The 23,752-nt window shown below is 36.1% G+C and overlaps 1 protein-coding gene across 1 annotated transcript in view; it reads left to right on the top strand.

Annotated features, from left to right (window-relative positions):
- USH2A (usherin) overlaps positions 1 to 23,752 on the top strand; it is a 378,573-nt gene that overhangs the window by 180,900 nt on the left and 173,921 nt on the right. Inside the window, 4 exon segments of the mRNA XM_050315138.1 lie at positions 10,512 to 10,671; positions 11,169 to 11,340; positions 15,841 to 15,988; positions 21,016 to 21,167. Of these exon segments, the coding sequence (XP_050171095.1) occupies positions 10,512 to 10,671; positions 11,169 to 11,340; positions 15,841 to 15,988; positions 21,016 to 21,167 (632 nt within the window).

The raw sequence follows: 23,752 nt of genomic DNA, 5'->3' as shown, positions 1-23,752 counted from the left end.
ACTGAGTAGTGCAACATGTCAAGTTGAAAAAAACTTTGGGCTTTTCATTCTTCTGGTTTTGTTTTTGTGTGCATGTGTTTTTGAAAATAAATATAAAGAGAGAAAACTTAAAAGAAAAAAAAAAAGAAACAAAAATGGGGGATGGAATCCAAATAATTTTCCCCAATCACACACTGACCATATTAATGACTCCACAGCTGGGACTGTGGAGAGAGGAGAGCCTGTAGAAGTACAATATATTTTACTATGCTGCTAGTTCCCTGGTCAGCTGAAAACTAGCTCAGCATTTGTAGTCTTGCAACAGATTTAACTTGCTATAAATTGTTTTGTTTAGGATCAGTGCTCAGAAGCCGAGTCCTCCCACTATCCTTGTTCCAGCACTACAGTAATGTTTTGGCAAACCCCTTTATCCTCTGACTATATTTCAGATGTACAGAGCTAGTTCTGGTCCTGGGAAGGTGATAGTATCTCTTCTAGAGAAACTATTAAATCACATGATGCCTTGCCTGGATGATGAGAGTTGTTCTCTAATCATATCCTACATGCCTGGTACTATACAAAATGATGGAACAAGTTATCCATGATGGATTTAAAATGCAGATATTGCTAAATAAACCTCATAACCTGTAAATCACTAAGTTAATCAACCTGTAGTTGATGGCAGTTCAAACTGCCCTCGTCATAGTTTTCCTATTTTGGTTCCAATTTCTAGTCTGAATGTGCTGTATCAAGCTTCTGCTTGTTTGATGGATTTGTTTTTATTGAGTATTTTGTTCATTAAAACAATTGTTTTGGGGTTAAAATGGTGTTTTGTGATTTAGTATGCATATTGAATTCTAATAAGAAAAATCTAGTGGTAACATTGTTTGATTTTTGTCAAAGAAAATATTTTTTTTTAAATTAATTTCTTTAATTGCATCCCTCTTTTTTTTTTTCCTTGGAGGAAAATTTAAAAAATAAAATACAGTGTTGAAGAGTTCTAAATTGTCTCAGATACAAAGAGAGAAGTATAGAAATCTTGCAGGACTTTTCTACGGATTTGCAAATTACAGTGATGCTTATAAAAATAATTTTAAAAATATGATGTTGATACTTCATGTCTCTCCCCCTGAATTTGATTTGTAAAGATAAACCTGAATCTTCTTGTCAGCAGTAGTAGATGTTCCATGATATTGGGTGGGGTGATTTTCTCTGAAAATTCCACTTTCTGAATTATTGCATGTCCTTTTTCCCACCCCCACTGTATTATTGAAAGGGAATTCATGGGAACAGAGCTTCCTAATTGCGTTTTTATGTAGCACTTACTGTCTTATACCCCTATATGGTGTGTCATCTTCTTTGTTTCCTTCTCTCAGGTTGTTTTTGCAGCCTCTCTTCCTAAGGAAGTGTTTGCAAGTCTGTGCTATCTCACTGCTATTTTCCAGACAGACTTTATTTCTACACTCTGTAATATATGCTATTCCAGATGAGGCCCCACTGTTGATTTATATAAAATGGATAGTAATAGTTGCTGTATTACTTACCATACGTTTGTATATAACTTCATCTCTTACTGGCTTCTCTTGCCACAGCGGCACATTCATATGTGTTCTTCAGTGGGTTGTAAAAGTGGCAGTCTGGCACTTCTTGTGGCCTGAAACAATTATCTCAGCACCAAATGTTAGGTAGATCTGAATTTTGTTTCTCCCACTGCAGCAAGATTGGAATTACTTGGGATGTACTTCTGCTGGTGAGCCAAAGGGTCCTTGGTCATACTAATTTGAATCCAGAGTAGTTCCAGTTTTATGGAGGCAGGTGTCTGAGATTCAAATTTGCAATGTATTTACCTGGTGCAAATATATTTTCCAGTTGTGAATATAAAGCTGAAGTAATACAGAGGTAAAATGTTTAAAACACCTTTTTTTTTTTTTTTTCCTTTTTCAGTTTTTGGGCTAAACATTGACTAAGACATCATGGTTCTTATGATGTATACTAACAACTCCCCTCTATTGAAGCTGATAGAAATAGTACTGGATTGGAAGCATTCATGAATGGAAATTTTCATTTAAATCTTAGAATAGGGCTGCTTCATTCCATATGATGTGTAAAGCAATGAGAAAGAGAAAAATAAAACTAAGATAGTGATACTGACCACAATTACTTCTCTTCATGTGCCTGGTAAAAATTAATGTGCTCTGCCTTCCTACTGCTTTCTCTCCCTCTGACCTTCAAACTGACTTTATTTGTCCAATTGTTATAATTGAAGTAAACTAGAGAGACAGTGAGTGGTTTTAATTCTTGTAAGCAAAGATGTAACTTGTAAATTCATTGGGCTCATTTGATGATGAATGTTTGCACTGACTGAATGGCTTTTTGTTGTTTTGGCAGCAAGAGAAACATTTGAAAAAAACCTCTGGATGGTGAGAGTTGTTCTCTCACCATCCAGAGGTTTTTTCAAATGTTTCTCTTGTTGTTCTCTCACCATCTGTATTTTTCTGATGTTGACTAATGATGATGAGTCAGGGGAAAATGTGTCAGGGATGTAATGGGAAGAAGGTTTCCAAGGAGCACTGTGATTCTTCTGTGGTCAGTGACATGACATGTCTTTAGAGTCACATGAGGAATCAGGTAGATTAGTGGGTGGTAAAGTGTTAAGAGAAGTGTAAATGCTCTTCTCTGTTGTTTTGCTTCTACTTTTCCTTAACCATGTGGTGTGGGGCACTCCACATGATTTGAATTTTCTTCAGCTGAGCATCTTTAGGATTTCAAGCTGGTGCGTCCTAACTGGAGAGTGAAAACAGCCTGAAAATGTACCCATAGCAACTATCCCAGGGATGTGGCTTTAAAATTAGAGACTTATATTGCAACTTTTGTAATGGGGTAGGAATAATAGTCATGTTTAAATAAAAAGATGTGTATCTATCTAAGTGAAGAATAGAAATAAAACAGTTTTACTAAAATAAAAAGGAAAAATGAAGCACTTTAATCAGGAATGGATGCTGATGTGGCCTTGTGAATTGGCTAGGATGAAACCTAAATTTTGAGGCATGAGTTTGGGCTCAAAGAAGTACAAGAGTTTGGGCCAGTAAATAGCAGAAAGTTTTTCTATGCAACAGTTGAGGATGTAAGAAAGCATAACCAAGAGACACTGTTACTAAAAGTGGAAACAAAGTTTATAATCTTTGCTGTTAAAACATAATTATATTCAAAAGCCTTAATGTGCTTTGGAGCTGTCTCTTTTCCAAAAGTGCCCCTTTTCCATAGTCCTACCACGTGCGTTTAAAATCTTTACTAATTGTTTGAAATCATAGCAAACTGAAATGATTAAAGATCCTTTTGTTTCACATTTATGCCAAAGGGTTTTTTGCTTGAATATAACTTTTTTTATACATCATCATCATGGCTAGGCTTCGCGAACGAAGATTTGAGAAGGGCTCTACCCACGCTTGCTACAAGCACGCTGATGGCTAAAAAGGCCAATGTGAGATAGACAAGTCCGGTTGCAGAAGGCACAGCAGAAAGACACTCCAGGTGATATCGACGAGACGCGATTCTTTCTGCGCTGTCTTTTCTCCTCGAGAGTGATCCTGCGTGTGTTCTCAAAAGCAGCAGCAGCGTTATAGATGGTGTGTCTCCAGGCCTCCCGATTGGAGGCCAGGGTAGACCAATGGTGGTGATCAATATGGCCAAGGCTGAGGGATTGTTTCAGGCAGTCCTTGTACCTCCTCTTCGGGGCTCCTCTCTTGCGGCAGCCAGTGGCAAGTTCCCCATAGAGCACGATCTTAGGGAGGCGGTAGTCCTGCATCCTGGAGACGTGCCCTGCCCAGCGCAGCTGTGTTCTCAGCAGCATGGCCTCAATGCTCGTGATTGCTGCCTGTTCAAGGACAGACGTGTTGGTCACATAGTCAGTCCAGTGCATGTTTAGAATTGAATGGAGGCAGCGCTGATGGAAGCATTCTAAGAGACGCAAGTGGTGGCGGTAAATGACCCATGATTCGGACCCATATAGAAGAGTAGACAGTACAACAGCTCTGTAAACGCTGATCTTTGTAGTTTTCTTCAGGTGTTTGTTTTGCCACACTCTTTTATGGAGTTTACCGAAAGCTCTGTATGCCTTTGCTAACCTGCTGTCTATTTCTGCATCAATCTTACCATCTGAGGAGATGATGCTACCCAGGTAACTAAACTGCTGGACTGATTTGAGTTCTGTTTCACCAATGGTGATATGGGGATGATGGGAGACTTCCTGAGGTGCAGGCTGATATAAAACTTCTGTCTTCTTCAAGTTGACTTCCAGTCCAAACAGCTCAGCAGCCTCTGCAAAGCAGGATGTTAGACGCTGCAGAGCTACTTCTGTGTGGGCAACAAGGGCAGCATCATCAGCGTAAAGCAGCTCACGGATAAGATAATTTAAGGTCTTAGTGTAGGCCTTCAGTCGCCTTAGGTTGAATAGGCTCCCATCTGTATGATACCGAATGTAGACACCGTTTTCATCATCGAGGTCTGCTGTGGCCCTTTGGAGCATAAAGTAGGTGCGAGAACGCAGCCTTGCTTCACACCATTGGCTATTGGAAACGGCTCAGAAAGTGCGTCACCATATCTCACTTGGCCGTGCTGCTCCTCATGAAGCGAGATGATCATTTTGAGGAACTTGGGAGGGCATCCTAAACGTTCCAAAATCTGCCACAGACCTTTTCTGCTCACAGTATTGAAAGCCTTGGTGAGATCAACAAAGGTAACAAAGAGTCCTTTGTTCTGTTCCCTGCACTTCTCTTGCAGTTGTCTGAGAACAAATACCATGTCTGTGGTACCTTTGTTGGAACCACACTGGCTTTCAGGTAGAAGATCTTCTGCTATGGCGGGTATTAATCTGTTCAACATGGTTTTGTGCCATGCTTTTTATTTCCTAAGATGGGACCTGGAAATTTCCTGGATTTTTAAGTGTAAAAATCTCAAATGGAATGAGGTTTTCATGGAATGGTCTGGGTTGGAAGGGACCTTAAAGATCATCTATTTCCAACCCCTGCCATGGACAAGGTCACCTTTCACTAGAACAGGTTGCTCAGAGCCCCATCCAACCTGTCCTTGAACACTTCCAGGGAAGGAACATCCACAGGTTCTCTGGGAAACCTGTTTCAGTGCCTCACCACCCTCACGGTAAAGAATTTTCTTTTTAATTAATAATTTAGAAAACCAGAAATATTTACTGCTGAACAAATAGTTTATAAAACACATCAGCATTTGCTGGCCAGTTGGAAGCCAAGGGTTTTTTTCCATTATGTCAGACTTTGGTGGTTAGAGACCAGAATAGCAGCTTATGGTGCTTCCTGAAAATAATTATTTGAGACCCTGAGTTTATTTATTTTTCTTTATTTCTTGGCCTTGTTTTTAATGGCTTCACAAAATTTTTTTTTTGGACTTTTAACTGTTGCTCTGCAACATTACAGAATCACATGAGCATTCTTTAATTAATTATTAATTAATATTCATTAATTCATATCTGTTAGAATTTATCTTGGAAGATAACTGTTTTCTTCAGTTAATGGGCCAGCTGCACATGTGAAAGGCCTTACTAGTTTAGACAATTAAGTACACAAGCACACGGTTTTCTTTGGCTTGCCTGAGTTGCCTGAAGTACCTCAGTGTCATTTGTGACACCCTGATTTTTTCTGAATTATTTTCAAGGGAATGTTGAGTAGGGTGTGGGGTTTTCAGGAGATCTATGAAACAATGCAGCAATAGTATAATACCTTTCCAGAGAAAGTTATACATTAGTGGTTGTTCTTTGAGGGTGATCAGTGCTTTATAAACAAAGCAAGCGGGAAGTACTGTACTAAAAGTTAAATATGAGTTGTTGCTTGCTTTCAGAAAATGGTGGAAAGCAGAGGACTGCTAATGGTGTCTGATGGAGCAAGCCTGATAATGTGATCTTGACACTTAGCATAGGAATTAAAGATATTTTTTTTTATTATTTTTTGATGCATAAAAATCAGAATGGGTCATTGTCGTATTTGGTGATGGAGATTTATGGTCCCAAAGAGTTTATCTTCTAATTAAATATTAAGTTGCTGTGGGTTAATGTAACAAGTTCTGAGAAACAAGATGAGAGAACAGAGTGAGGATATGAGTAATGAGCTGAAGTGTTCGTACAGTCTACTTACATAAACTACATGGTGATTGGAATTCTTTGGAAATTTTTCATTTTCATACTCTCTCAGCAGGTTTTCTTTGTTGTGCTGCTAACAATCTCTTGCTGCAATGCTGCTGTATTATTTTCTCTTGAATGTAACAATGGGATAGCTATTGTCTTGATTATTTTCCTGAGAGGAACTATGTGGGATTCCTTACGTAAGTCATGTGAGCACTCAACAAGACGGGACGTTGCCATTTCTGGCCCTTAAAATAGTTCCCTGAAGTCAGGGAGAGTGAAAATAGGGTGGAAGAGGGGAGGAATATCAAAAACCTGAATATCAAATATCTTACATATAAATAAAAACATTGTAGATATTATTACTGTGTTATTTTTGAATGGTGATGTGCTCTGATGCTCATGTTTTGTTAAATCTCTAATTTCAGGTGTTATGGTTTGTTTTTTTCTTTTACTATACTATGTTTTTCTCTCTATCTTAGTAACAAATTCCATGCTAAAAGTAGCACTGTAATGTTGCATATTATCTTTCAATGACTATCCATTAAATTTGATCAAAGCAAAGTGAGTGTTTTTACTGACCATGCAAAGAGGGTCATTCTTTATTCTTTCTGTCTCATGCATTGATTGTTCTATCAGGACCTATGGTGGTGGTTATTAGCAACTGCATAGATAGCAACTACTGTAGTTGGTTAGTGTGGGAAGTTCCACATAGACCACGTATGTGATAAATGCACTGGTATGCAAATATTGATTTTAATGATAGCTATAGTTAACAGTTCTCCTGCTGACATGTCAGTTAGAAAATAATTTAGTTTGTATGTATTACCTCTGAGGTCAAAGATGTGAAAAGGCAGGTTGATCCTTCCTCTCTCTCTGTGCCACCTTTTTCTTTGGGGAAAGTGGCATTTTATTTTAGTTTTTTTCCTTTGTTTTGTTTTTGACACAAAAATACAGAATTGTTTTTCTGTCTACCTACTACTTTAATAGGATGATTTGAGGGAATCCTTTACCCCCAAGAAAGTGTCTTTTTTTCTCTATCCTTTGGTACCTTTTGCCCTTCTGAGTTTAGAAATGAAAATAAGACCAAATCCTGAATTGTTATTTTTTTTCCTCAGTGAATTTCTATAATTTTTAAGTTTAGCTTTGTTTTGGTAAGAAATAAGTGATTTTAAAGAGTAGTTATTAGAATATTGAAATAAGAAACATTTGATCTTATTTTAAAGTAACTGAGGGAACTGGAATTGTAGAATAGATAGGAATATAGCCTAATAAGGAAAATTTGTAAAAAAAAAAAAATTCAGTTTTTGCTGTAAGTTTAAAGGAAATAATTGTGTCCTTATTGGGCTCATTTTTTTAAATTAAGATTAATGAAATCCTTCCAACCAACAGCATGGAATCAATTGTAAAATAACATATAATTCATGCTCTATATTGTAAATTATAGTATGTTTGACATTAATCAGTGAGTTTTCCATGCACTGGGGTGCATTTTCCTGTAACACATTTCCACATAATGCTTGTGGATCCATTTCTAATGTGTTTGAGAGCGATCTGCTTTTCATGTCCACAATTGCCTACATTTGATCTTATGCAAATCATGCAATCAAGCAAATGGAAAGCAAGGCATTATTGCTAGAGGACCTTGACAAACAGTGACTTTGTAGTTTTAAGAACCTCCTCCCTCCTCCTTCATCTTCATGTTTGTATCTGTAGTTGTTTGAATCCAGTGATCCATTATGAAACACATTGAACTTTAAATAGGAAAATATCTGCCAAATCCAATCGTGACAAATAATTGCCTTGATTACAATGTAATATGATGTTATTGTTCAGTTTGTCAGTTTCTAGTTCTAACCTTTTAGAAATACTGCCTACAATTATTTGTTGGCTCATCCAAACCTTGATGAAGTATGTGGAGAGATTTTAATGGGTGACAAAGCTCATGCTCTAATTTCTTTGTTTTCTACTCCTGCTTCCACAAACGTAATGTTTCTTTTTAACCTTTTCCCACCTAATCTTTGAGATTCCTTTGAAACTTTCTATTTGGCATTTAGTAGACAAAATACTTCAGTGTTAATAAATCAAGATGAGGAATAAAGATTTTCTTTGATCTTATTGACATGTTGCTTTTTTCCCCATATTTCATATTTTGACTCTTTTTTTATTTCTCTCCTATCTTTCCCTTCCCTCTCAGTATGCTTATCAGTTGATTCAAAAGGATCTCACTGCTCATATGTGCTGCGTTTCCATTTCTTGTTATTCTTGTGGTTTTTTTAAACTTTACATGTTTGGCTGTCGTTGTCTTTTTTGCTTTTTACATTCTAGAGACTGAGAGATACACATAGTAACTTATAGTCAATTATTTTTTTCAGGGAGGGAAATAAAAAATATTTCCCCTCTTCAAATTACACTAGGTATTTCCAGAAACTCTTATGTCTTCAAGTAGTTCCATCAACTACAGTGTGCATCAAGCTACTTTTTTAAAGAATAGTAGTTCTAGATGTGGAATTTTCCTTAAAGAAGGGGAAAATAACCCTCACCAACAAGGAAAAGAGTGATCCACCACAAACAAATAGAAGAGGCATCCACTTTTTCTTTTTTCCTTTCCTTTGTGTTCACTGTGCTGTGTGAAGCCCCACAATACAGTTTCAGCTTGGAGAGAAGAATGCATATTCACTGTTTACAAGGTTAGCAATTAAATAGGTGCCATGACTTGATTTCAGCTGTTTGTTTTAGGATTGCTAAAAGTAAAATCCTTCTGGTCACTTGTTTGCACACCCACAACATGAAGTATCTGGTACTTGTGTCACAGACCTTCAGCTCCATCGGTACTTTTTCTGGCTTCTCTGGTGGTAACTGCAAAGAATAAGGGATCCAGGAAGGTGTACACTGATGAAGGCAATACAGTCTGTGCAGTGTGTGGAGTTTACTTTCCCTGCTTGCTGAGCCAGCTTGAGCACCTGCTCTGGAGTGTGCTTTCCCCCTCTCACGGACATAAGCACTGCTTAACCCTGGTGGAATCAGTCCCATTATGTTGATTAAACATGTCACTGCGTTACAGGCGTTCACTTGATGATTTTTTTTAGCTACAGCATTTTTTTTTAACTCACACTTCACCATGTGCTCCACAGAACAATACCACTGAGTGATACATATTTTCAATAAAAATGCACAAGTTCATTCTGTCCTCACACAGAATGGAACAAATCAGAAGAAATTCCATACTGGCAGGGACTGAAGTCATTATAAGAGGGGAAGACTAATGGGAGAAAAGTTGGGTCTACAACATCTCTGCTTTGGTGATACATTTCTCATCCAATTGCAGTTTTTGAATTTGTTCTCACAGATATTTTTGTACAAAACTATAGTTTGCTACTAAGTGGCTTTGAAAACACTACTATTTGTTATATCTTGCAAAAACCTAGAAATTTTCTGGCATTACTGAAAAACATGTGTCTGTAGCATAAACATTTTACTTGTATATCTTATACTATTGCCAAAACCTCAATTGTAAATTCCTTCTTAAAGGGTTTGCTTATTAAAGTCTGTGATTTGTATTTTAATTAAAAAAAAATATTAGAAAATTAGGTCTGTATTACTTTCATGCAATAATTTTTCTGTCAAATGTTCATTTATTAGCATAGGGAAGAGTATATGATCTTTTAGAGCAGCAAAAATGCTACATTTTATTCACCATTTTCTGCAGTAATTGAAGCTCAGGATAGCTTTGTAATAAATAACCACTGAACAGTGTTTTTGCTATGACAGTCTTTAGTGAAATATATTTTGCAATTGTTTGGTGTTTGTGCAGCTGAAGACAATCAGGCGAAGAGAGAACAGACCACTGTGAGTGGTGGCAACAAGGAGCTTCCTTTGTGTTCATGCTTATAGTGAAATTTGTATGTCATGAACCATTGTATGTATTGATGCTTGACATTCATGTATCATACAGCACATTAAAAAAATGTATATAATCCAGTTGTGTTAATGAATCTTGGTTTTCCCATTAATTTGATTTGATTTAATCAGCTCAGAGGTGTTCGTTTACCACTGTAGCAAACTGATGTAGTATGTAGCACCTGAGAAGCTAATGTTTGGGGTTTTTTCTGTTTGGGTGGTATGCATTCTAGTGGAAATGGAGTACAATGGAGTCACCTCAACCAAAGCACACCCCACAGATCTAATATTAGGAGTAAAAATTTGCATTTATTTGCTATTAAAGAACCAGCACCTTTTCACTCCTCTGGGACAAACCTGAAACATTTAGGAGATACAGGTCCCCCTTTCTATTGATTTTCTGAATTCACTACTGTCTGAAAGCTAAAGAAAAACAAGGTAAAAGTGATATACAAAGTAAATTCATATTATTTTTTTGTCCTAGATTTAGCAGTTTTTACGCCACACCAGTTTCTGCTCACTGCCTGCACGCTTGCTGGCTGTACAAACAGTTCCCAGGTCACCTTGTTTACAGCACAGCTGCCACCATCTCACGTAGATGCCCCGGTCCTGACGGTTTTGGATTCTAGAACGATACATGTACAGTAAGTAAGGATTTCTTCTTTCCTGACAACACAATAGTGCATCAGTTTATTCAAGAATTCCAGTGAGTTCAATCAGGGGAAGGGTTTGTGACATAAAATTAAATTTATTATGATTAAATGCATAGAAGTGATTAGTTTAGTGGTTCTGTGAACCTTCTGATTATCACTTGCCAACTTAATTTCCATTTTGTCTTTACGCAATCAGTATAACCTACATATGGGCATAGCCTCTGCAAACTTCAGTGCAGGAAGTGTTCTGGTGATATGCCCTTTTGTAGCCCCTGCTTTGTGTGTTACTGTAATCATTTATCTATTGAGTGCAAATACAGCATTAGAGGTATGGCTTAGATGTATTTTTGTGGTTACATGGCTGTGTTTTCAAATTCTTAAAATAAATCCCTCAAAGTCACCTAAACAAAGCCTTACATTTTTCAGTATGGTCTGAATCTTTTTTTTTTTTTTTTCTGGTCTTAATCACATTTTGCTTTTATTTGCAGATGGAAAGAACCAGTAGAAGTAAATGGAATCCTAGATCGCTATATAATTTATATTGCCAACAATGAGCAGAATTTTACAAAGTGGAATGTAATCTATAACAGCACAGAACCTTTTCTGGATTTTACTATTCCACAGCTTTCCCCGGGTACTGAATACCTCATAAAACTAGCTGTAAGTTTTAAAGATGTGTAGTAGAGGTATAAAATGGTGAAAATGATTGTGATTTTGTTAGCATCTTAATATTTAATGGTTCATGTGTCCACTTTGTTTAACCTCTTCTTTCTGAAGCTAAGGTGGATAAGCCATCCTGAACAAAAGTAGGGTTTTTGTTTCAAAACAGGTCCTCAAAAATTGGTATGTCATTCAAATACAGGTTTTCTTCAAGGATAAGTTGGATTATAACTAATAAATAATTGACCAGAAATATATAAAATGCTTTAAAAATGTCTCCTGGACCCAACTTAGAAAAAAACATTGAATGTATTTAAAAATATTAACCTTTCATATTTTCTACGCTGTTATTTTGTTCCTTCTTCATAAAATCTGTATGTAGAAGGAAATAGCAGAGAGAAAGAGTTAAGTGTGAAGTATCATTTTGTTTATTCAAAACATTTTAAGAGACATTTGTTTCTTTATCATTGGTTTTATTTTGTGACAAAATAGAACAGCTTCAGCTCAATAGCAAACCTGAAAATATGTGAATAAAAGCAGGGGATTGTCTCTTGTTTTAAGCACACAGTTCATTTTATAACAATACCTATATAAGGATATTTGCTTTGATAAATGCCATAGAAAAATATTCTGCTCTTGATTATGAATAAATTTACATTTATGTAGACTGGGTATGCATTCATTTTTTCTTAACATGCTCTTGAATGTTCTAAATATTATACCATAAAAAATAAACTACCTTCAGGTAATGATAAGGATCTGACTTGAACCTGAAAAAACAAGAATATTCAGTCTAATTAAAGCTTAGATTCATGCTGAAATTAATTCATTTGTGCCTAGATATTTCAGCATAGCAAATTGTACAGCATATAAAATAGCACCATGTCCAAAACTCAGGCAGTACATCAACAAGCATTTTATGCCTTCACCAAACAAGCAGAATTATCAAAAGAATTTGTGCTGTCCTTCACTGTGCCACAGCTCTTCTGTGCTCTTGCTCAGCTACTGTGCATGGGGGCACGAGGAGAGGGGATCATGGAAGAATTAATAGTTATGATCTGGAGAGCAACTGGAACTGCTTCTTTTAGTGGCTCTGCCGTGGGATATGGGATGAAGTGTTGCGTGGATGTTGTTTTTGGTTCATAGTGTGCATAGCTTTCCTAGAAGTTACTGAATAAATTTTTAGGAAACTTTGATATCTATATTTCATTTTTCATTCTTTCTTCCTCCCACCCCCCACTATATGCATTTAATCAGTTGTAACCAGAAAGTAAGAAAGTATAATTTCTTCTAGTGACAAAAAAGCCAGATTTACCAGGATAAAATGTAATGATCTCTGATAGGCAGGTTCGAAGATTTAAATGTCCTTGCAGCTTTGAAAATAACAAGTCTGAAAGTGCAAGTCTAAAGTATCCTTTAGATGTGATAGCTTTCGTAAAAAATTTGGATCCATGTTACTTGTATACTTTATGAAAAGAAAAAAAACCAAGCAAAAAACCACCATCAAAAAACCAAACCCCCAAAATCCAAATCAAGCATGCATACCTGAAAAAAATTTGAAATATTTAGCATTTCATATATAATTTAACTGAAATTCAATAAAAATTTTAAAGTAAAAAAGAAAAAAAGTAATAGTCAACAGTGGCTACTTAACTAAATGATTCCTTCTTTTTTTGTTAGAAAAAAATATTGCTATCAGCTAGAATCCTTTCCTTGTTGCACAGGTAATAATAATTTTGGTTTGCATCCATTCAAAAATTGGTTTTAGTTTATGTGGGAAATTGAATTATCAAAAGCTGCATATTGGACACAGGAATCAAGAACATCATCAACACAGGCTGCTGGCTTTAACTTTTGTATGACAGGTTAATATAAGTTCCCGGGCAGATGGAGCTTGTTAGCCCTTAAAGGCAACCCACCTACGTCCTAAGGACCTCACTGCCACCGTCCAAGCTCGCTTGGCCCCGGCAGATGAACCTTAGGATTAAAGGGTGGGCTCAGTTCCGCGCACACTGTGTCTCACCTAAAAAATCCAATGCGCAGGCTGGAAGGTGTAAAGACCTTCCCCGGATCTTCACATCGCGAAGACTGGCCATTATTATTTATTTATTATTAATATAAGTACATTAAATAAAGTTAGCAAAATGTTTATATGTTGTTACCAATTTTCAGAATTGATTACTACCATTTTTTATTTAACAGTTGTATTCATAAATGACTACAACAGCTTTTGTAAGCAAATCTAATGCTTCTTTCCAAAAGTCAGCCAAGAAGACTTAAGGTCACTTCTTCATGGACTAGTGCAAAGGAACTTGTTTTTGTTCTGTTCACGCTCTAAGCTGGATGGGTGTGAGCCAGGCCAGTCTGAAAGCAAATGGAAAGCTGAAAGGCTGCCTTTAGAAGCCAAGGTGTCTCACTCATTTCTATGAGTTGAGTGCTTTAGTGATTTACCTGTTAAGCTGCTATCTCCTCAGAACTGTGTTGTGTGGGTAATCTGTGGAGCATCACTATGTGATGTCATTTTAGGTGGCTTGTTTGTCCTTTGGCTGTCTAGTTGCTTTGGTATTTTTTTGCAAATTTTTACCTGAAATCTGTTTCTCAGGGAAGTTCAGAATGACAAAGGGACTTGATCTCGATGTAGGATTTCGTGGCTTTGAGCATCACTGGATGTGATTGTCAGAGTCTGGTGATGTCCACTTGTTTTGGATACATTGACCCAAAATCCACCTGTTTACAAAAGAACCAGAAGCTACATGCCCCAGCAAATTTCAGGATACAAAAATTGAGCTGCATGACATTCAAGAAATAAATTAGTGGGAAGGCTGCTGTTACCAAGCCCTTAAAAGAAGAAGCCCTCCACTGCTGAAGCAGGCTTGGTGGAACTTATTAACAAGGAAGTAAGGAATGTATGAGGAAGAGACCTTCTAGAACTGGTCTTTTTGACTTCTTTATTAAGTCAGTAGAAAGGAAATAATTCGAAGATTACTTTGCCTTTACTGGAAGGATAATTTAATTAAATATTTTCCTTATCAAAATTCTAATAATTACCTCAGCATCCATCTAAGCTGACTCTATTTTTTGGGTTTTGTTGGTTTTTTGTGTTTTTTTTTAAACACTATCATTTTTAAAGTAAAGACCATTTTTTGATGTTCCCAAAACTGATGTTTCCTTCTTTCATCTTTATTTGGTAGTTCAGACTGAACACAGGGAGTCATTCCTTAGTTGTGTTGTGAGTGTAATTTCCAGTGAAATCAAAATAATTGTGTATAAAATAGTTCCTCATTTACAAACAGTACTTATTTTTACCCATGGTGTCAGTATAAACTTTTGGAGGGGTTAGGAGATATGTTGACTGCTCTCTGATTTGAAACACAACGGGAAACAGGAAGTTGAAGGCAATCCTTTCAAATAAAATATAATAGATTAGGAGAAATATTTTGTTTCTGGAGATGTAATCAGCAAAGTTATTTTTCCTTTGTGTGCTGATGATCTGCAGTGGGCTACTCGTCCACTTCAGCACATGGGCAACTCTGGAAAACACAGGTGGTCTCATAAATTTTATTTAACTGTATGTCCGAATCTGAATCTTTGTTGAAAGCAAGTTTTGATTTATTTTATTGTTAAATAATAAAACCAAAATAAACAATAAACTAATACAAAAATCTTTAAATCCAGTACAGAGTATATATTTTTGTATTTTTTTTTAACTTTTCTGAGAGCTCCTGTCTCTTGTCATGGCTAGTGCAAGTAATTGGCAGTCCAGCACATGTAAAGACCATAGCTGTGTGCATGTGAAACTTTAAAAGCTTTATGGGGTGATATGCACATTTCCTTGCATATTGTATTATTTCATAATCAAGTGAAATACAAAAATAGTGTGGTTAATATTTTTTTCCTTTTGTAACTGAAGTGCGAATTATTTTACTTTATTTTCCATAAACATGTAATAATAATTGGTACATACTGGTTTATAATGGAGTGTTTTTTCACTATTTTAATCTGCATCTGCTATTGTGAAGTGTGGCACTGTCTGAATGGTATTTTTTTCTCAATGACTGTTCTTTGAGGTAATTTTTTAAGTGCCTTGCAAGTTCGTCAGTATATTCTGTGTCTGAAACTTGTGAAAGATTTACAGTCATTTACTGAAGAGTTTTGTACTGTAAATAATATATGTTGTACTATAATTATCTTAACTGTGGCTGCAAAAGCAGTGGAAATCCGATTGATTAGGAGTCACATTTAAATGGAAAATGCTGCAAGTCAAACAGTACAATATTTTAGCTATATTATACCTAAAACCTAAGTATCATGAGTTATCTTACATCATCATGTTATTTAAAAGAAGTAAACAAATTTATGCTAAGAAAAGTATCTTTTATGAAAATGACAGACTTACTAAGTTTAGATATGGAAGAATAATAACACGTTAGCAAAAAAAAAATTGCTAAAATATTGGTGCTGCACTGAAGTATGTTTATTTGTTTTGATTAATATTTTAAGGCTTGCACTGGAGGTGGATGTTCAATAAGTGAAGCTAGCACAGCTATAACAGATGAGAGTACACCAGAAGGTGTTCCTGCTCCAAAAGCCCAGTCATATTCATCTGACTCCTTTAACATCTCATGGACTAAGCCTGAGTATCCGAATGGTAAGTGAACTCTTTTAGCCTCAAGTTAAAAAGATGATTAGTAAAGGTAAATTAATATTCTAAATGGCAGCTTATATGTGGTGCTTAATTTTTAATGATCATTTTAGCACATAAAATACCTGAGATAGTATCATTGTCTGCAGCTGGGAGATTGTGGTTTTCAGCCTATCGTACTGTTTCAGTGGCTCAAAAGTGCTCCCTTTTGATAGTTCTTGTGTACTACATCTCATTGTTTAATGTTTTCCAGGATAACTGAGCTGAGGAATAGGCATTCCTGGAGAATATCAGTCTAGGATGTTAATTTCACCCTCCAATAAAACATTAATTTCTTTTACATTAATTGATTAATTTCTTTTATGTTAATTGATATGTAATAATAATTAGATTTGTGTTCTGTGTAGTCAGCATTTCCATGGGTGTGAAAGTTAAACAACATACTTTCTTTTGTTGAGAAATGTTTTCCATTATGAAATATCCATCTGTAAAACTTTTGGACAAATTTTACATTTCTAATGAGATTGCACACTGTCACCTTGGAATTCGCTCTGATTTTATTATCATGTATGTAACAGTTTAAATCACTGCAGAGGATGCTATGTAGAAATCACTAAATTTAGAGTAAAAAAAATACTTTTCTTCATTGATTTAACATATTGATATTGATATATTGTTTCTCCCAGTGGTTTTACAGCAATTTCATTTTTGTCCTGCAAGTTTTTTCCTACTTTCAATTTTGCTAGAGCACATCCTACTTGTAAAGCTTCCCTAAACACACTGTAAATGATTTCCACAAAATTGTTGATTGTAAAACTACACATACATAATATTTTGCTCTTACAATAGTTTTAGAAAAAAATAAAAGTATGTAATGTGTTAAATAATGTATTTGGTAATTTATGGTTCTTTCATTGGAAGTTGTTGTGGAAGATTTTGCCTCCTAGCCCCTTAGAAACTCTCTAACCCTGTTTCTAAGACCTATCAGCATATGTGGCAAAGGCAAGGAGGCAGGAGAAAGGGGAGAGATAAGGGATGGGAAGGGAGCAAATGGGGTAGGAAGGTCATGTATGTAGCTTAGTGGCAAAAGTCTAAATAATTTTCACTAAAATAGGCGCTTTTTTATAGTTTGTCTTGGGACCTGATCCTGTTATCCTTTCATTGTGGAAAAAAATCCAAATAGTTTAGAGAGTGGTTTAACTAATCAAATAAGTATAAATATATATGTACATATATGCATGGCAACAGCACAGGACAAAGACCTATAGTTTAATGAGTAAGTTTCCACCAACTTACTTTAAAACAACATAAAGTTGGGATCCATGAGTAAATTTGGGTATCTTGTTAATACAGCATTTACTGCGTACATGTTGGCTCTTTTAAATACAATAATACATTAAATACAATAAATAACTTGTTTGGAAAAAACTGAGGGTGGTAGTGCACCCTCAGTTTTTTCACAGATCTCACCAAGTTGGGCAGGAGCGTTGGTCTCCTGAAGGGCAGGAAGGCCCTGCAGAGAGATCTGCACAGGCTGGATTGATGGGCCAAGGCCAGTGGTATGAGGTTCAACAAGGCCAAGTACCTGGTCCTGCATTTGGGTCACAACAACCCCATGCAGTGCTACAGGTTTAGGGCAATGTTGCTGGAAAGCTGCCCAGAGAAAAAGGACCTGGGAGTGCTGGTTGACAGCTGAACGTGAGCTAGCAGTGTGCCCAGGTGGCCAAGAAAGCCATTGGCATCCTGGACTATATCAGAAATAATGTGGCAAACAGGACTAGGGAAGGGATTATCCTCCTGTACTTGGCACTGGTCAGGCTGCACCTCGAATCCTGTGTCCAGTTCTGGGCCCCTCACTACAAGAAAGAAATTGAGGTGCTGGAGCATGTCCAGAGAAGGCCAACAGAGCTAGCCAGGGGTCTGAAGCAAAGGGCTTATGATGAGGTGCTAAGGAAGCTGTGGGTGTTTAGCCTGAAGAATGCTCAGGGGGACCTTATTGCTCTCTACAACTGCCTGAAAGGAGGTTGGGGCGAGGTGGGGCTTGGTCTCTTCTCCCAGATAACAAGTGATAGGACAAGAGGGAATGGCCTCAAGTTGTACCAGAGAGGTTTATATTGGATATTAGGAAAAATACCTTAACAGAAAAGGTTGTCAAGCATTGGAACAGACTGCCCGGGGAAGAAGTTGAGGCACTATTTTTGAAGGTATTTAAAAGATGCATGGCTGTGGCACTCTGGGACATGGTTTAGTGGAGGGCTTGGCAGTGCTGGGTTAACAATAGGACTCCATTATATTAAAAGTCCTTTCCAACCTAAGTGATTCTATGGTTCTATGATGTATGTATTAGAACATGTTCCCGTTCTCCAATTTTCTATTTCCATCCTTTTTCTCATTTTATAAAAAGAATTAAAATCCTGCCAACAATAAGCAAGTTCTAAAACTTTCCACTGAGCAAATGCTTGATCAGGAAAGCTTGCACTGTTCTGTGACTTTGTTTTGTTCATTCTCAGTGCATCTTTTGGGCTGCCTAGTGGTCACATAATTTATAATTGCTCTCTATGTCAGTGTTTTAAAACTGTGTAAGTCTGAAAAATATCGTAGTTGAGAAGACTGAAATATGAGAAAGACCAGCAGAAGGCACCTTCCCTTAAATTTTCTTACTTCAGCCTGCTACTGGTGTATTCTCATAATCAGAAGTTCTAGATCTCTAGGGCCATTCCTTTCTCTCTCCCTTCCTTTCTTCTGCTACTGCATGACAGATGTTAGTGTTTATTCCCATGGGCTGAGAAAGCTGATCAGCTTCGAATGGGTGTGTAGGCTGATCGGGGCTTGGACAGCACAGACTTTACCAGGCTCTCGTGATATATGTGGAGTCCAACTGCTTGCCATGATTTAGAAAAACTTCAGGAGAATTAGTATGCTACCCTTGAGGCCAAAGGTGGCAAATAGGATTAAAGGCTATATGTCTTCTTCATAAAGATAGCACAAAGAGAGGAGTCAAGCTTTGAATCAATACTGAGTTACAGTGGGGAAGCCACAGAGGTACATACAACACCTACATTAATACCAAATGATCTCATTATGATTCATGCTGATACCATAAGTATCAAAGGAATTAATAATGGCTATAATGATTTGTCAGGCACTGATCTATACTCTCTGATGACCAGGGATAGGACCTGAGGGAACGGCATGAAGTTTAGGGGAGATTTAGTTTGGATATTAGGAAAAGGTTCCTCACCCAGAGGATGGCTGCCTCTGAAACAGGGTCCCCAGGGAAGCTGTCACTGCACCAAGCCTGAGAGAGTTCAAGAAGTGTTTGGGCAATGCCCTCATGCACTCAGAATGATTTTTGGGGTTGTTTTGTGCAGGGCCAGGAGTTGGACTTCTTTGATCCTTGTGGGTCCCTCCTAACTCAGTGTATTCTACGGTTCTATTCCATGATTCTATGATACTTTTAAAGGGTTAGTTCTAGTAGTATAGATGCTTAGGGTATGCCAATGTTTGAGGTTTTTCCTGTGTAAAAGACATCATTAACACCAGCATTCACGTGTTTACTCTGAGATAAATAAAATATTTTTAAGTGTATATAAATATATATAATTATTTTATTTAATGTGGGGTAAATATCAACCATTAATGCTCTTGCTTTGCAACCAACTAGATTTAGAACCACAGTGGATTTTTCCTTTAGGAAGCCTGTCAAATGTGGTAGGATTGATAGTGTGAGATTTACCAGGACTTCCTCCCACACACGTCTTTGTTGTCTGTTTAGCCTCTTGCTTTTCTAGAAGAGAAAAGAATTGAGAAGTCTGTGAATCACTTCACCATACTCAGCTCTGCATTGGTTTAGCATATAAATCTTTTGAAGTACAACTCTTCAAAGCTCAGCTGAAACAGTTGTGGATACACTTTTTACTTATGAAGCATTTCTCCATTTAGTAGAGGGGAAAATCTTTTCTCAATTTCAAACCAAATCTTCCTTAATATAGTTTCAAAAAAATTCAGTTTTAAGGGAAGTAATGGTGAACTGAACTATATTTTTCAATACAAAATTGTTTCTTATAATGGAAAGATTAGAAAGCATCCTCTGAGCTAAACTCCCTTCAAATGAATCCTATAACTTTACATTTACTCACTTTAAGATTTCACATGGAAATAGCTTTTAAAAAGGGAGAATATTCACAAATGAGAAAGATGGAAGAACAGCTCTGAGAAAAAGGACTACTTTGAAAACTCAACTTCCAGTCTAAATCTGTAAAATTCAGTCTTTAGTTCATTAAATTCAAAACACTGTACAGGATTTATGCAATCTGTCCTATCGTGCACCTTTGGAAGAAAAGAATTTTAGAACTACTTATAAATTACATAAACAATCACCTTAAATTTTTGAGTTAGTATTAACCAGTTATATAGGAAGGACCATTCTTTCCTCTGTCTAAAAGTCTTGCTAAGGTTTGTTTTGAGTTTGCAAATATGTTTTCTGAAATAATTATCATCAAGAAGGAGCACCAGTAAGGTGTTTTGTGTGACAAAATTGTTTGTTACCCATTTATTGTAGTTATAGCACTGCCCTGGGTTGGCCTTCCACATTTCAATTATATTGTAGATTTTTTTCTAGGTCTAAAACTGTTAAGATGTGGGATAGTTTTGTGTGTCTTTCTTGTTTCAATAGCCATATGCATATGAAGAAGTTTCAATAGCTGTATGCAGAGGCTGTGGACCAGAATTGCCTCAGTTTTCCTGATTCTGAGATGATTTGGCTGCTATTAGTTACAAGTTTGTTAAGTGGTAGTCTTTGGAATAGTGTAATTGTTTTAAAAGATGCAATCCAGTTGTGAGGTTTTCAACAGTTAAAGATGGAAGTGTGTTTCTTCTGAGTTTTGTGTGCAGAGTCATGCTAAAAACATTATGTGCTCAACAGTAAACAATTTGAAATGCTACAACTACTACCAACTTGATGTATATAGCATTAGTTTTCTTCTAAATTCTGTAGCTTTTTAGATATTGAATGCTATCACATTGTTTTATAGGTATTATTACTAGCTATGGATTGTATATGGATGGTGTTCTGCTGCAAAATTCATCACAGCTAAGTTGTTATGCTTATGGGCTTGCTCCGTGGAGCCTGCATTCCTTCAGAGTCCAGGCATGTACTGCAAAAGGTTGTGCTTTGGGTCCACTGGTGAGTATCTTAATTTACATTCTGGGAGTGTAATAAATGTCAGATGACAGTGAATATCAGAATAAATGGTGATGATTCACTCTGGGCAGTACTAACCCATCTGGCAAAATGTGACATTTAAAAAAAATCCTATTTAAGTGCTGCTAAAGATTCAATAGGTCATTGTTAGGCACCATTCCAAAGTAGAACGTAGGTACTGTGAAGAAAGACAAAAACTGAGGCTGAAACACACATTATTGAAATTAAATAGAGTTAATATGTTTGAAAGGTGCAGATGTGCTTTAACCAGATTTATAAGGATGTATATAAAGAAAGAGTTACTGTTCCAGTAATGAGCAAATTTCTAGCTGCCTGACTGAAAGGACTAAAGTTAATTTGAAGAAGCCAGAAGTGGCAACAGGAGCAAGGAAAATATGGTCATTCATAAATCTTTAGAATGCAAGTATATGATCAAAATATTATACTGGGCATATTTTAACAGTCTTGTACAACACCACATTTTTTCAGGACTTGAGAATACAGGAATATTATATTAAATTTGACATGTGAAAAACAGGCCTTCTGAGGCTTTTTTATTTTATTAGAGATTTTTAGACATGTAGCTGAACTGATGAATATGGTGTGATTTCATAGTTCTGAAGCTTATGAATAACTGGAATAGTATCTACTATGCTTGGTTTCGTTTTCAAGCTCAACTGAGAAAGAAGCCTGTGTTTATTCTGGGATAACAATTTATTTAATTAAGATTTATTTTTTCATCACAATTTATAATATCACTATGTTATATCTGTAAAGAACTTCTAGATTTTATTCTTATGGTATAATTTGTTAGTCAAATTTCTAATATCATTTCCAAGATTGCTTTCTTTCAAATGCTGGTAACATTTTCTATCTGTAGAAGACAACTAGACTTTATAACCATTAAACATTTTATAGCTTGCTCTACTGCAAAGGATATTTACTCTTAAAAGCTTGAATGGCTTTTTGCCAGTTTTTCTTGTACATTTTTTACAACTTCACATATACCCCAAAAGCAAACCTTATTTTAGGGTATTTGATGTGCAATAACCTAATCCATTGCGCTAGTAATGATGTTTAAGACAAGTCATTACCAAACTTTGCATACAGATGAAATATGTATGGTTTCAGTACTACTGTCCTATCAAATAGGCATCCAAAAGGCAGAACAGAATAGCAGTAGTTGGGGTTTTAAAAAATAGTTTTCCTAGCTTTTTTTCCACATCTCCACTGAACTACAGACTCATAGCTTGACTTTTGAAACAATTCAAAGTAGGGATTGCTATAGCTGATACTCATCTGCATCTCACAATCAGTACGCAAACTGTTTTCCAAAGCCAGTGATCCATCTCTAATCACAGGAATTGAAGTGCAACATCTTTATTTAGGCTCACCTAAGTGCTGCCTAAGTGCTGCTGGGTCTTCATTTGATTTTTTTAAAAGATTTTCGTATCAATTACAGAGTAAGTCCAACACTTAAAACAAAAAAGGAAAAAAAAAAAAAAAGAGAAACCTAATGTTTTGCCTCTGCTCTAAATAGTATGGGAAACATCTCCTAGCAGTAAATTGATATGCTTCCAGCTATTTTTTGCTGCTGATCTTGTGCTTTAATGTGCCCTAATCAATCAATGAATGTTATGTGATGGGATTTCTCCAGTTTGGGTTTCTGAATATGGCTCTGAAAATCTTAATCAGTTATGAGATTAATAATACTAGATGTTATTCTGTTTCAGTAATTTTTGGGGGTTTAGATAGTTTTTGTTTAACTTTATTCTTTCCTGTGAGTATGGTTTATTTTCAAGTGAAATACCAATTGTTAACAGCTAACTTTTAGTCTCTTTCTACTAAAACCACAATATTGCTTTTGTGTTTGTTCTTGGGGTTTTTTACCTGAAAGGAAAAATAACCTGGATTATAAAGAAATAGTGTAATCTCTAATAAATTCTTTAGAGAAATTCAGGAAAAGTGCAATTCTGCTGGTTTTGAAATGTGTTAGCTCTTAAATCACTTTTAAATAAACAGAAATGATCCACACTAAAGATTTCTCATCTCAACCCACTGCAATTAAACTTAGATTTCAGGTTTTTATCCTATGCGTGTTCTAGTACTTTTAAAAAAAATTTAGATGGATGACAGTATTTGCTCTATATTCCTATCCTATGGTTTGGTGTCACTTATATGATAGCACAGTCTTTGTTTATTAATTTATTAATACACACATCTGAAAATATCACAGAATTTAGTATAAATTAATGTTTAGAAAAATAAATATGTAACAGATTTTCTGTGCCATATGTTTATATAGCAGGTCATAAAGAAACAACTGAAGACATAATACAGCTGTTGTGCCTGTTTAGGATGTGATACAGATTACTAATTCATATTGTTTTAAGATTTTCTTTAGTCTTCTTCAGTAGAAAAAAACAGTTGTCGTTTATTTCTTCGTGTTTCTGATTGAAGTACCTGCACTTAGCAGCACTTTAGAGGAAATTATTTTAGTTTAGAAAGCATAGTTTAGTCAAATTTTTCCATGTTTTTGACTGAAATATCAATTGGCACTGATCCAG

Source organism: Myiozetetes cayanensis, unplaced genomic scaffold (assembly GCF_022539395.1).
Source record: "Myiozetetes cayanensis isolate MyiCay16 unplaced genomic scaffold, myiCay2020 scf2-11, whole genome shotgun sequence".
Taxonomy (NCBI): Eukaryota; Metazoa; Chordata; class Aves; order Passeriformes; family Tyrannidae; genus Myiozetetes; species Myiozetetes cayanensis.
Note: the sequence above shows the minus strand (reverse complement) of the source record. Positions and strands in the feature narration are given on the sequence as shown.